This window comes from Leucopleurus acutus, assembly GCF_964270905.1.
Source record: "Leucopleurus acutus genome assembly, chromosome: 14".
NCBI classification, from domain to species: Eukaryota; Metazoa; Chordata; class Mammalia; order Artiodactyla; family Delphinidae; genus Leucopleurus; species Leucopleurus acutus.
Genome location: NC_139156.1, coordinates 62,174,978 through 62,188,684, shown reverse-complemented (window position 1 = coordinate 62,188,684; position 13,707 = coordinate 62,174,978). Strand labels below are relative to the sequence as shown.

The 13,707-nt window shown below is 46.2% G+C and overlaps 1 protein-coding gene across 1 annotated transcript in view; it reads left to right on the top strand.

The window, feature by feature from the left end:
• Positions 1 to 431: 431 nt before the first annotated feature.
• Positions 432 to 13,707, top strand: part of MACROH2A2 (macroH2A.2 histone) — a gene marked incomplete at its 5' end in the record, with an annotated part of 34,456 nt that continues 21,180 nt past the window's right edge. The window contains 3 exons of the mRNA XM_082855047.1: positions 432 to 603; positions 11,125 to 11,231; positions 12,506 to 12,703. Coding sequence (XP_082711173.1) covers positions 432 to 603; positions 11,125 to 11,231; positions 12,506 to 12,703 — 477 coding nt within the window. The remainder of the gene's footprint in view (positions 604 to 11,124; positions 11,232 to 12,505; positions 12,704 to 13,707) is intronic.

Here is a 13,707-nt window from a genome sequence, read left to right as displayed (position 1 = left end):
ATCCAGGATAATCTTCCCCACCGGAGCATCCTTAGCTTAATCACATCTCCAAAGTCTCTTCTGCCATGAAAGTATCATATTCACAGGTTCTGGGGATGCTGAAGTGGACCTCTTTGGAGGCTGACCACAGGACCATGGCCTCTCTCTCTGGCCTCTCCTACGGAGGCTGGGCTGGATGGGTGGGGTGGGGAGTTGTTCATGGGTGGGCCTGCCGAACCCCAGCTCCCCATCTGCAGCACCCTGCGGTGGCAGCCAGGTCTGGGCTGCCTCCCCGGGGCTATCAGGCATGTCACACGAGCTCTGTGGCCACACCACGGTTCCCAAGCTGTAGGCCAGTCGCCCTTCCTTACCCTGCCACCTTTCCTTTCCAGCATTGAGTTAGTGCCGGGAGGCCACCGTGTCAAGCAAGCTGAGAGCAAAACTAAGGCAAGATGTCGGGCCGGAGTGGGAAGAAGAAAATGTCCAAGCTGTCGCGTTCAGCCAGGGCCGGGGTCATCTTCCCCGTGGGGAGGTTGATGCGGTACCTGAAGAAAGGGACGTTCAAGTACCGGATCAGCGTGGGTGCTCCCGTCTACATGGCCGCGGTCATCGAATACCTGGCAGGTAACGTGAACACGCAGGGCAGGTAACCCGCTCCCAGATCTCACCTTCCCCTCGGCCCCTGCACACAGGCTGGGCAGGGAAGCCTTGATTCGCCCGTGGCTGTCTCAAGGTCGCTGTGCGCGGTAATGGGGTTTCAGTTTGCCTGCTTGGCTAAAACCAACTCCTGCAGGCTTTAGGGGAGGGAAGAGCACATAAGGGCAGAGGATCAACATGGAAGGAAGAGAATCCACAATAAAGTGTCTTTTCTAGACCAGCCCCAAGAAAGGTGTGTCTTGCTGTAGACAAATGTAATAACGTAAACTTCTAGGTTCCCACAAAAGACAAACTCTGGGGAAGATAGGGGCTTGCTATTCATTTTGTAACAGGAGTCTTCACTTTTACTTCACGGTCCTCACTAAACCTCAGCTCTCCTGCTGTATTGAACCTAGGGCTCAATGTCCATAAATAATGTTGAGCCCAGCATTGAAAGCATCTTCAGTTGGTTCCATGAAGCCGGCAACGTTTTAATTTTACTCTCCTTTACAGAGGTGGTTCTCTGTCTACAAATACATAGGAAAGAGTTTCCCATGTTGGTTGTTAAAATTATTTTTTTTACTGAAAGATAGCATTTTTGTTGTGTGCGTTCTTTACCTATTTGAGTAACTTTACATTTAGCGTTTTTTGTTGTTGCTCTGGAGGCTGGAGAGGAGGACTGGAGGGCTCTGAAAGTGAAACCAATCAAGTGTGATAGAGCATTGCTTTTCAAAGTGGGGATCACTCCAGGGATCTTGTTGACAAGGTCAAGGGTAGGATCCTGTTGACCAGTCTCAGGGTAGCACCTGAGACTCTGCATTTCTAACACACTGCTGTGATGTGATGCTTATGCTGCTGGTCCAGAGCCCACCCAGAGGAGCAAGATTTTAGCCAGTCTTTCAGCAGCAGGTCTAAAGGCCTGGCGAATGCTTTTTTAAAATGCAGGTTCCTGGCTGCATTTTAAACCCAGGAATCTGATGGGAGAAAAATCTCCTGGCTTGGAGGGAGAGGAAGGACTTTGAAAATGGTGACTGAAGCTTTAAAACAACCTTTAGATCTATACCACCCACTGATGCTGGAAGACCCTGAGTAACCCAGAGATTCCACAGCCTCCAAGCGGGGAGCCAGGATACCCTGACGTCCTTCAACCCTAAGCTGTGCACTTTCTGCTTCACTACACTGCCCCCATTATAATGTTTGTATAATCAAAATAATAGTAGTTCCTGTGCCTCCCCTTGGCAAAAGTCTAAACTGTGCATAATACAATAGAACAAAATTTGGCCTTTTCAGATTTTGTTGACTGTTGACTCTGTTCTTTGGTTCAGAAGTGTTTGATGAAAAAGCTTATGTTTTCCTTTTCATTCATTCAACAAATATTTGTCGAGCATCTACCTGTCAGTGCACACAGTAAGTCCTTAGACTCTTCCCTGCTAATAGCATTGGGCCATTTATATGATTTTTCATCTATCTTCAGTTAGAGCCACCAGACCTCACAGCTATGCATACTATAGCCTGAATGTCACACTCTGGACTTCGAGCCAGCACATCCGTAAAGATCGATAGTGTCTCTCAAAGTAGAATGTCATCCATTTTCTCATAGTCTTTCATTCACTCAACAAACATTTATTGAACACCTACTATGTGCCAGGTGTTATTCTAGGTGCTGAGGATACAGCAGAGACCAAGACAGACAGGAGTCTCTGCCTTCAAGCAGAATGCATTCTGAAGGGAGAAACAGCAAACAAATGAGTGAAGTGTATGTGGTCCAGCAGATGGTGTTAAGTGCTCGGGGATGAATAAAGCAGGAAAGGAGTTAGGCTTGGGCTAATTCCAGGAAGTGGGGAGCTGAGGGGAGGCCCCACTGAGGGGCTGGCATCTGAAGGAGGCCAGTGGGTGGGCATGTGGGTGTCTGGGGGGGGCCCTCGGGACAGAGGGAAGCAGGTGCTGGGGGTGTCCAAGGAGCAGCAATGGGGACAGAGGGCTGGGGCTGAGGGAGGGAACTTGGACTGTAAGTGAGGCCTGAGGGAGAGTGGCTGGTGGGGGCAGAAGAGCTTGTCACGGGAGCTCTGGAGGGTTCTGAGCAGATGTGCAAGACCCTGCCTGTGGGGAGGGGGGTACAAGGCGGGGTCAGGGAAAGCAGCAGGAAGGCAGTTGCAGAGATCCAGGTGAGAGACGTGAGGTTGGGGAGTAGGCAGTGGAGCCTCCGAGGAGTGGTCAGAGTACTGAGATATCTTGAAGGCTAAGTCAGCAGGATCCGCTGACGGTTTGGACATGAAGTGTGAGAGAAGAGAGGAGGAGCAGCTGGAAGGATGCTGTTGCCAATAACACTCCTTCCCCAGGGCCAGTCCCAGCTGTCAGCACCGTCCTGGGTCAAATGGAGAAGATGAAGCGGGTCTTCTGAGGCCCAGAACTGTCTTCCCGGTGTCCTTTCCTTCCCTTCCTTTTGTGCTTTTTTCTCCCCTCCAAACTCAGGCTGGAGTTGACAGTAGGGGCTTAGATGTCAGCTTAAATCTGATTTATCAATTTACCAGCTCTGTTACCTTGGGCTAATTTCCTTAACCTCTCTGAGCTTTGGGTGTTTCCAGAGCTAATCTCATTTAACTCCATTAATGAGCCAATGTATGCAAAATGTCTGGTGCATAGGATGCACCCAATAAATGGTAATTCTTCTCCTCTCTCTTCTATTAAGAGCTGATGAAATCATTCAGGGCAAAGTGTAATGAGCAACTCTGTTAAGGTGGTATATTTGGGGGCTGTATTGCATTTTAATGAGACAAGGAGTTTAAGCCAAAGGAATGAATCATTATTGCAGGCCATTGCTTAGTAAGTAAAAAGAGGATTTTTGTTAGTTGTTTTGTTTTGGAAGGGGGCATGAATTGATTTTGTTTAGGGAAGAGAGTTCAAAGTGTGAAAGCCTCCTGTCACCCTTGAAATGACCTTTAACATTCACGACAACAATATTGACTGAGTTTCTCCTTTGCATCAGGCCTTAAACATACAACGGAAAACAGACAGATGTGGTCCTGCCTTCCCTGGGTTTACATTCTAGCAGAGTTGACTAGCATTAAAAACAACACAATAAGATGACATTCATGTGGACAGGGAAGCCAGAGGAGCTTTGGGAAGCAGGGGGAGGCTGCCTAATATAAAGCAAGGGTTGTTAAGACCTAACCAGGGGTGTAAAGCAATTATACTCCAATAAAGATGTTAAAAATAAATAAATAAAAACAAATTAAAAAGCCCTAACCAGGGGGACTTCCCTGGTGGTCCAGTGGCTAAGAATCTGCCTTCCAATGCAGGGGACTCAGGTTCAATCCCTGGTCAGGGAACTAAGATTCCACATGCCATGGGGCAATTAAGCCCATGGGCCACAACTAGAGAGCCTGCGTGCCGCAACTACAGAACCCACGTGCTCTGAAGCCCGCGTGCCGTATCGAAACATCCCGGGTGCCGTAACTAAGACCCAACACGGCCAGAAATAAATATTTTTAAAAATTGGAAACTGGGGCTTCCCTGGTGGCGCAGTGGTTGAGAGTCCGCCTGCCAATGCAGGGGACACGGGTTCAAGCCCTGGTCCAGAAAGATCCCACATGCCGTGGAGCAACTAAGCCCGTGTGCCACAACTACTGAGCCTGCGTTCTAGAGCCCGCGAGCCACAACTACTGAGTCTGCCCTGTACAGCCCATGAGCCACAACTACTGAGCCCATGCACCGCATCTACTGAAGCCTGTGCTCTAGAGCCCATGCTCCACAACAAGATAAGCCACTGCAATGAGAAGCCCACACACCACAACGAGTAGCCCCCGCTCGCCGCAACTAGAGAAAGCCCGCGCGCAGCAACAAAGACCCAACACAGCCAAAAATAGTAAATAAAAATAAAATAAATTAAAAAAAAAAAGACCTAACCAGGTTCTCAATCCTGCTTTTTAACAAATTGATTGATTTAAAATCCTGATACCTGGGTCTTAACCCCAGAGATTCTGGGATACTTCTGGGCATCAGGAGTTTTTAGAGCTTCCCCAAAAGATTCTGATGGGCAGCCAGGGTGGGGAATTGGTAGGAGTTGGCTAGATTCAGATGGGTTGATTATCAGTTTGGGGAGAAACAAGGGTGAAGATCTAAAGTTTAGAGGAAGTATGTGGCCCCTTCCAGAAACTGGAGGCATTTCTGTGTACCTGGAGCAGAGCTGGGAAATGGGAAGGGTGAGAGATGAGAGGGGGGAGCAGGGGTCAGGTCCTTGAGGGCCACATGAGAGTGTGCACATTTTGCACACACATGCCAGGGGAGGCATCGAAGGGAGGAGGTGGCATTCTGGGGGCCTCACATGGGCTTTAGGTGGAGAACAGTTGGTGGGAAGCAAGATCAGAGTCCAGGAAACCAGTGGGGGCTGTTTTAAAGTCACTTTTGAGAATTGACAGGGGCCAGGACTAGGGTTCTCAGTGGAGACAATGAGAAGAAATGGGCACATGTGGGAGCTATCTGGAGGGGAGAATCAGCTCTGCTCAATAATGGGTGGGATAAGGGGGGAGGCCAATTTACTTCTTCTCTCAGATTCATGTCTATGGTCTCTGAAGTTCCCCTCTCCCACTCACTGCCTCCGAGAGGGGACCTGGGGCCACAGGAATAGCCAAGTAAGAAAAAGCTGGGTGCCAAGACATAGAAACAACCTAAATATCCATTGACAGATGAATGGATAAAGAAGATGTGGTACATATATACAATGGAATGTTACTCAGCCATAAAAAAGAACAAGATAATGCCATTTGCAGCAACATGGATGAAACCAGAGATTATCATACTAAGTGAAGTGAGTCAGACAGAGAAAGACAAATATCATATGACATTGCTAATATGAGGAATCTAAAATATGACACAAATGAACCTATCTATGAAACAGAAACACAATCAGGGACATATAGAATAGACTGGTGGTTGCCATGGAGGATGGGGGTGGGAGAGGGATGGAGTGGGAGGTTGGGATTAGTAGATGCAAACTGGTATATATAGAATGCATAAACAACAAGGTCCTACTGTACAGCACAGGGAATTATATTCAATATCCTGTGAAAAGCCATAATGGAAAAGAATATGAAAAGAATGTGTGTATATATATAGATATATATATATATACACACACACACATATATAACTGAGTCACTTTGCTGTACAGCAGTAATTAACACAACATTGTAAATCAACTATACTTCAATATAAAATTTCTAATAAAAAAGAAAAAAGTTTTAAAAATAGCATGTAAAAATGCAAAGTCATATTTCACAAATGTTTGAAATTCATGAACCATTCTTACTTTCTATTAAGTAAAACTATACCAAGAAATTATCCATATTTTAAAGCCCATTTTAATTCTTCCTAGAGCAGATCCCCAAATTTAATAAAATCTATTAAAAATTTAAAGATTTTATAAATACAAAAATAAAATCTACACCAAATGCAGAAAGGAAGGAAGGAAGGGAGGGAGGGAGGGAGGGAAGAAGGAAGGAAGGAAGAAAGAAAAGGCTGGGTGCTACTTAGCCAAAAAGAAAGTTGCACGAATTTTCAGGAACTTGGGGAGAAACAGCAGTCAGCCTTGCCTGATTTCTCTGGACTGGCTGCCTGACCAACCCCAGGTTCACACATCATCATGATGTTACAGCTATATGGCATTTCTGGTCCCAACCTGTTGGGGGAGGTTGCACGCTCCAGCAACGAATGCATGCTGGACTGCTCATCTAGAAGGTCCCTTCCACCTGAGACATCCACCAGCCTCCCAGAATGGACATCACATTCATACTTCAGTTTATCAATCTGTAAATGCTGGCCCAGTTTACATCTCCAATGTAAGTGAGGAAAAAATGGACTGAAAAAGCAAGCCCCAGACTCTGGAAAAGAATTCTGTATTCATCAACAATAGATATAATATAAATGTAAGATATTGAGAATGAGTAATTTATAATCGTTTTATGGTGAGAAAATGTTCTGTAATATATTTTTAATTGATAGGACAAATAGGCCTTAAAACAGCATTGAATTTCAGGGCACTTCATGAAATCATTATGTAACAAAGAAACCTATCATTTCCAGACAATTGGGTCTATCCATTTAACACCAAGCATTTTTTTAATATAATGATTTTTCAGTTTTTACATTTGTGTTTTGAAAAGATCACTTTGGCAGCCAGGACCACATGTGTGGTTGTGCAGGTTGTACACTGCACAAGGACACACATTGAAGGGAGAATCATTCACATCATAGACCTCAAAGAACTGTGACTAATTGTGAGCATTTCCAGCAGATGGCAATAAAGGTTCTTGTTCTAACAAAATTAGGGAAGTCAGGTGTCTTGAGGAAGGCGCATCTTTTTCTAATTTGCACAAAGGTGCCCTGGGCCAGCGGTGGCCTTGTTAGCATGGATCTGGAGGAAGACAGAACTGGGGGCAGGAAAACCACTACGATTATCTGGGCTGGAAAAGAAGACAGCCTTAGCTCGGGTAATGGCGATAAGCTTGAAGAAGAGGGGCAAAGTTATTTAAGATTTTTGAGGCTGGGGGCTTCCCTGGTGGCGCAGTGGTTGAGAGTCCGCCTGCCGATGCAGGGGACACGGGTTCGCGCCCCAGTCCAGGAGGATCCCACATGCCGAGGAGCGTCTGGGCCCGTGAGCCATGGCCGCTGAGCCTGCGCTTCCGGAGCCTGTGCTCCGCAACGGGCGAGGCCACAACAGTGAGAGGCCCGCGTACAATCAATCAATCAATCAATCAATAAACAAACAAACAAACTATAGGGGCTTCCCTGGTGGCGCAGTGGTTGAGAGTCGATCCGGGAAGATCCCACATGCCGCGGAGCACCTGGGCCCGTGAGCCATGGCCGCTGAGCCTGCACTTCCGGAGCCTGTGCTCCGCAACGAAAGTAGGCCACAACAGTGAGAGGCCCGCGGACCGCAAAAAATAAAAATAAAAATAAATAAGTAAATAAATAAACCTTAGGGGCTTCCCTGGTGGCGCAGTGGTTGAGAGTCCGCCTGCCAATGCAGGGGACACGGGTTCGTGCCGCGGTCCGGGAAGCTCCCACATGCCGCGGAGCACCTGGGCCCGTGAGCCATGGCCGCTGAGCCTGCACTTCCGGAGCCTGTGCTCCGCAACGGGAGAGGCCACAACACTAAGAGGCCCGCGTACGGCAAAAAAAAAGAAAAAGAAAGATTCATGAGGCTGGGAAGAGAGGGAGAAGGAGAGGGAAGGAGAGGGAATGACTCCCAGGTCTGTCTGGATGGAGCTGCCAGTCCCAAGGGTGATGGGAGGAGCCTGTTTCGAGGAATCTTGGATTTGGGGATGTGGTGAGCTTGATTTACCTGTGGCACGCCGAGGTGGCACCATGGCAGGGCTGGAAGTGCAGATCTGGTGACATGGGAAGGAAGGTGGAAGCAGGCGCTGTGAGTAGATGGCGTTTCCTCGGAAGACTGCAACGCCTGAGCAGAGCAGAGCGCCCAGTCGGAGCCCAGAGACACCGCCACCTAGCGGGCAGGTGGACAAGCGAGCGGAGTCCAGGGAAGGAGACAGTCATGTGTTCTGTCCCAAGCCTACACTTGCTGTGGTATTTCCCATCTCCTGTGGTCTGGGCTATCCAGTGTTGGTTTAGATTGTATCCAAAATGAGCGGACACGAGCTCTTCCAAAATAATGTGCACGATGAGCTTTCCAACCTCCTTTTTGGCTCCAGAAATCATTCCTTTTACTATCAGATACTCAGCTGTATCCCAGATGGTTACTATTGCTGGAAGTGTGACTTGCGAGAAGTGAGAGGTTTGCTGTAGAAGTCTCCAGACCTCCGTGGAAATCTCCACCACTTAACAAATTATGATCTTCCAACAAAATTTGCAGTGAAACAAATGTGTGACATTAAATTCAGTTTTCCTATTGATTGCCAGTTGACACACAAGGATACCTGTGTTCCCAAAATCAATAAAATCACTCAAGAATGTAGCAAACTTTTAAAGTTCATGTGAATATATTTGTCATAACATTTGAAAATATTAATAATGATTCATGTTATTTCAAACATTAATGTTATTTCAAACATTTAAATGGTGGAGTCTGGCCCAAGGAATGTTCAGACTAAACATCCAACATAGAAAAGAACTCCTTGGTCTAGATTTTCTGCTATGTATTCTTAAGTATTTTTCTCTTTAAATAAAAAAAGTTCTGCCTCTGCTTTTGCACTTGAGCACACGATCAAGGTTTTCTTTCTTATAAATTATTTCGGAAGAGTTAGTCCGAGAGCCCAGCCGCACTCGGGCAGAGCCTCACCTGTGTGCCTGCATTGTGCTGCCTGACGAATCGCTGCCTTTAGCCTCTTCCCGTGGCGGCATTCGATGACAGATTTTCCGTCTGAGAATCCGGTGTCTGTGCATCTGGCTGTCAAGCTGAAAATAACCTGACCTTCAGGGGCTTCCTGAAGGTTGGGAACGTGTAGGGCTTCCCATTAGCCATGCCTCTCATGCTGACGGTTAATTTGATGAACCCCAAGAGGATGCTTCACTGCTTCCTCTAAATGCAGGAGACAGAGGGAGGACAGTGATGGTCCAAGATGCTAAATGAAATTCAACTTCTCAGAAGCTTAAAACTCGGAGGCTCCTTGACCCCCTTTCCGCCCATTTGGAAAAAGGGTTGAGCGGAGTTCTCCTTCCTCCCAGGTGTGGGCCCCTAGCAGCAGCCCCTAGCAGGTGCAGGAAAGTCCTTTCATTGTGCTCAATGGGGTGCTGTACATTTTAACCTAGAGCCATAAAGCAAGGCTGTTTGTGAAGACTTTATAACTACACCTCTTTTTGATGGGTACCCTTTTTAAACGAAAGAAAAGCTGGGCAGAAATCTGAAGGCAGCAAACCAGATATCTAATACGGCGTTCATTTCAAATACTCTGTCCTCCAGTCCCAACAAGCCTGCTCATATTTCTCAAACTACAGTGCCCCAATCTGTGATTCAGAAAATGCAGTGCCGTGTAAATGAATTGTTAGTAAACACAATATTCCTTGCTTAATAACCCAAAAAAGATGTTGTGAGAATGAATTTGCAGTGATTTAGCGCTTTTCATTATGGAAATGCCATATAAATATTTAACTCTAATGCTTATTTTATTCTAATTTTTTGTTAATCACATTTGCTTAGTTAATACGGCATACTTATGCCAAGTTTTTATTTTATTGCCATAGATTTTACGAATGACGGCAATTGCATGCGGTGTTTTATTTGAAATTAGGTTGATTGCAAAAATTCATGCAGAATCGCCTATTAATTTTAGGGTTTAGTATCTATGCCATTGTACCCGCAAATCCCCCCAACACACACACACACACACATACCTGCACACATACATACACACAACACATTCATGCACACAAGCCCATACAATTTTCCACCCACGTATAACACACTGGCACGTTGCCTCTTTCTTTAGGGAAAGAACTCTCTCTAGGGGAAGGATTTTTCTTTAAAGGCTCATTCATGCTCTTGAAAGCAGACAAATTTGATTTAGCAGAGCATCCTTCCAAAATTGAGAAAGAAAGAAAAAATAAAGGACGAAGGGGAAAGCATTCAGGGGTATAAACCAATTCCATAGTTTTGTTTTGTTTTTTTTTTGACTCAAAAACTGATAGTATGTGAAATAGAATTCACTTTTCAGGTTAAGTGGTACCTCACCCCTTAGTATAAATCAGTTCTTCCTATCCACTTTCCTTTAGGACAAGAGGGACAAGGGGCATCAAGTGAAGTGGAAAAGGAGATTCTGAAAGGGGTCTCAGCTCTCCTCGGAGATGGCTGCACACTGAAAGAAACTCGGCTTCAATGTTAGGGTTCTGTTTTGGTCAGGTTTAACTTCTGCCGACAGTGGCTTAAACAAGAGAGTTTCTTTTTCTCTCATACAAAAGACGTCTATAGAAGACAGTCCAGGTTGGTAAGGAGGCTCCACAGTCATAAGAGATTCTGGTTCCTATCTTATTGCTCTATCATCCACAACTTCTTACCCTTGGTCAAAGATGGCTGCTCAAATTCCAGCCATCACGTCCTCAGTCTGCCAGTAAAAAGGGAAGAAAGGCACTGTCCCTTCATTAATGGATACTTCCCAGAAGTACCATACAGCACAACTGCTTGCTTTTCATAGGCCAGAACTTAGTCACACTATCACACCTAACAAAAAGGGTGGCTGGGAAATACTGTCTTCATTCCTGTGATTTGGGGCGCTGCAGAAAACCAGAGGTCCATCTACTAAGGAAGATGGGGGAGAATTAATGTCAAGGGACAACTAGAAGGCTTTGCCCACAGGATCGTATATCAGGTCTTGCTAAAATATCTTACTTGTCTGTGACCTGAGTTCTTTTCAGTTTTCTGGATTTCTTTCCAGGCCCAGACATAAAAATCACAAATAAATAAAAGTGATCTAACTCCAAGGCCATTTCCAAAGGAACGCTTTGGAAAGCTCAGACCCCATTCTATGATTGCCTATTAACCCTCCCTTGAAATTTCAGCGGAAATTCTAGAATTGGCTGGGAATGCAGCGAGGGACAACAAGAAGGCCCGGATAGCCCCAAGACACATCCTGCTGGCAGTTGCCAATGACGAGGAACTCAATCAGGTACGTCTGAAGCATTGACACCAGCCACGGAATGGGTTTGCCAAACGCGCTACTGCATGTGGACCTGGCTGGCTAGAAATCCTTCCTGCTACAGTACCCAGTCACATTTACACTAAAAGAGTCAGATCATATGGGAGAAGAACAAATTCTGCTAGCCATATTATTTAGATTCAAAATAAAATTGTCTCTGGAATAGATCCCATTATATATTCTGAGACTTGCCAGAATTTCTTTTCCTCTTTGAAAGCAAGCTCTGTGTGTTGCCGAGGGAAGTGCAGTGCACATATGTTATTCTTTGTACAGTTTCTTCCCCCAAACTTTGTTGACGATTTATTCTGATGAGGGCAGAAGCGTCCTTCTTCATATATCAAAACTAACGCTTTATATTTTAGAGCTGACTCCAAAATCGAGTGAATTCCCACCCCCATGCCCCCCGCCAAAGATGTGCAAGGTAGCAGGTAAATAGTATGAGAATTTTAATTTATGTGTATTTTATAATGTTAACTGTCTGTGGTTAAGAATCAGTTCTTATTTCCAATCCAACATGGGCTGATAATTTCCAAAAATACAATAAAAAATAATTACTAGAAAAATTAAAAAAACAAACTACCAGCTACAATTTTTTGTTACTAGATCCAATAGGTGTACAAAAACTCTGTCAACTTCCTAGACCCTTCCTCATGATTTCTGTACTCTCTTTGTCACAGACAGGTAACTAATAGCTTGTGGACCAGCCTTGGTTGCAGACCACATTTGGAGTAGCGCTGCTATAGAATGTGCAGAATGTATTAGTGCGGTAGTTCATGTTGATTAGTTAAAGTAAACACATAGCAGTTGGGAGGTGTGTGGTCACACATATTTTACTGATGGAATGCATGATCAAAGGAGTGGGGCCTGTTGTTAACTGGGTCTAGCCCTTGCATTAACCTTTGTACCTCATTTTGTCAAGCTGTGCTCCCACGTCTGAAGCTCTTTATCCTCGGTTATGTCTGGAATCTCCAAGCTCTGGGCAACATCCCTGATTTCGGCCTCTATACGCTTTCATTTTGCTTTGCTTGTTTTGCTTTCTGTACAAGATCTCGGGATGCCTTGTTACCTACAGAGAAAAGTCCTACCCGTGAGGCAGGGACAACCAGTTAAATCGTGTATTATGCAGTTTCTTTGGAAAGCAGAGACCAGATTTAACGCTTGTTTTGCCAACAGTTAGAACCGTATTAAATCCAGAACCAACGAGCTCTTTGCTGTCTGAGCTCACGCCTTCTCTCTCCCTTCAGCTGCTAAAAGGAGTGACCATCGCCAGCGGAGGCGTCCTGCCCAGAATTCACCCTGAACTGCTGGCCAAAAAACGAGGGACCAAAGGCAAGTCAGAAACTATCCTCTCCCCTCCCCCAGAGAAAAGAGGAAGGAAGGCCACGTCGGGCAAGAAGGGGGGCAAGAAATCGAAGGCTGCCAAACCACGGACGTCCAAAAAGGTGAGCCCAGTGGCGTCTGTGAGCTCAGGACTCACAGAACGGGAGGAAAGTTGAACCATCCAAAGAGAAGGGCGTGGCCAGCATCCCCGAAGGACTGGGGACCCGCCTCAGCTTGGTGCTGGGAGAAAATGATAGGAATGTGTGTGAAAAAGAGTAAAGGGCCGGGCTTCCCCGGTGGCGCAGTGGTTGAGAGTCCGCCTACCAATGCAAGGGACGCGGGTTCGTGCCCCAGTCTGGGAAGATTCGCGGCTGGGCCCCTGAGCCACGGCCGCTGAGCCTGCGCGTCCGGAGCCTGTGCTCCGCGACGGGAGAGGCCACAACAGTGAGAGGCCCGCGTACCGCAAAAAAAAAAAAAAAAAAAAAGGCCTTTGAGAGGAGCTCAGATCATCATGCAGGGTCTACTAGAGTTTTCCAAACCCCACATATGGGTGGTTTTCATGTTTCCAGATCCCCTCCACGGACCTCACCAAAATCTCAAGTGAGAGAGCTCATCTGGAACTCTACTTTCCACCTCTCCCCATGTGGCATACTGACACACCTTTAGCTTCCCACAGAGTCGCCTGAGTTCAGCCAATGGCATTTCAGGTGTTTTGGATGAGTATAGCTATAGCTATACTCATACTATAGCTCAGAGGCGCCATTTGTGGAGTAATACTTTCACATGCTGCCCAGTACGGCAACTGCTAGCCACGTGTGGCTATTTAAATTTGAATTTAAATTACTGAAAATGAAATCAAATTCAGTTCCTTGGTTGCACCAGCCACATTTCACGTGCTCAACAACGCGGAGCAGCACAAAGATAGAACGTGTCCACGAGGGAATGAAGTTCTGTTGGACAGCGCTGCTTTGGGGGTTGTCAACTTTTCATTCCCCAGACCTCCGTGATGGCAAAAAAGATGGTATAAGAGTTCGTTTCTCGGCCGCTGTGCCCCAGGGGAATCCTGGAGAGAAGGGAAGGTGAGCAGTGCGCTATGAATGACCCCACTGGCTTATTATCAGAAGCT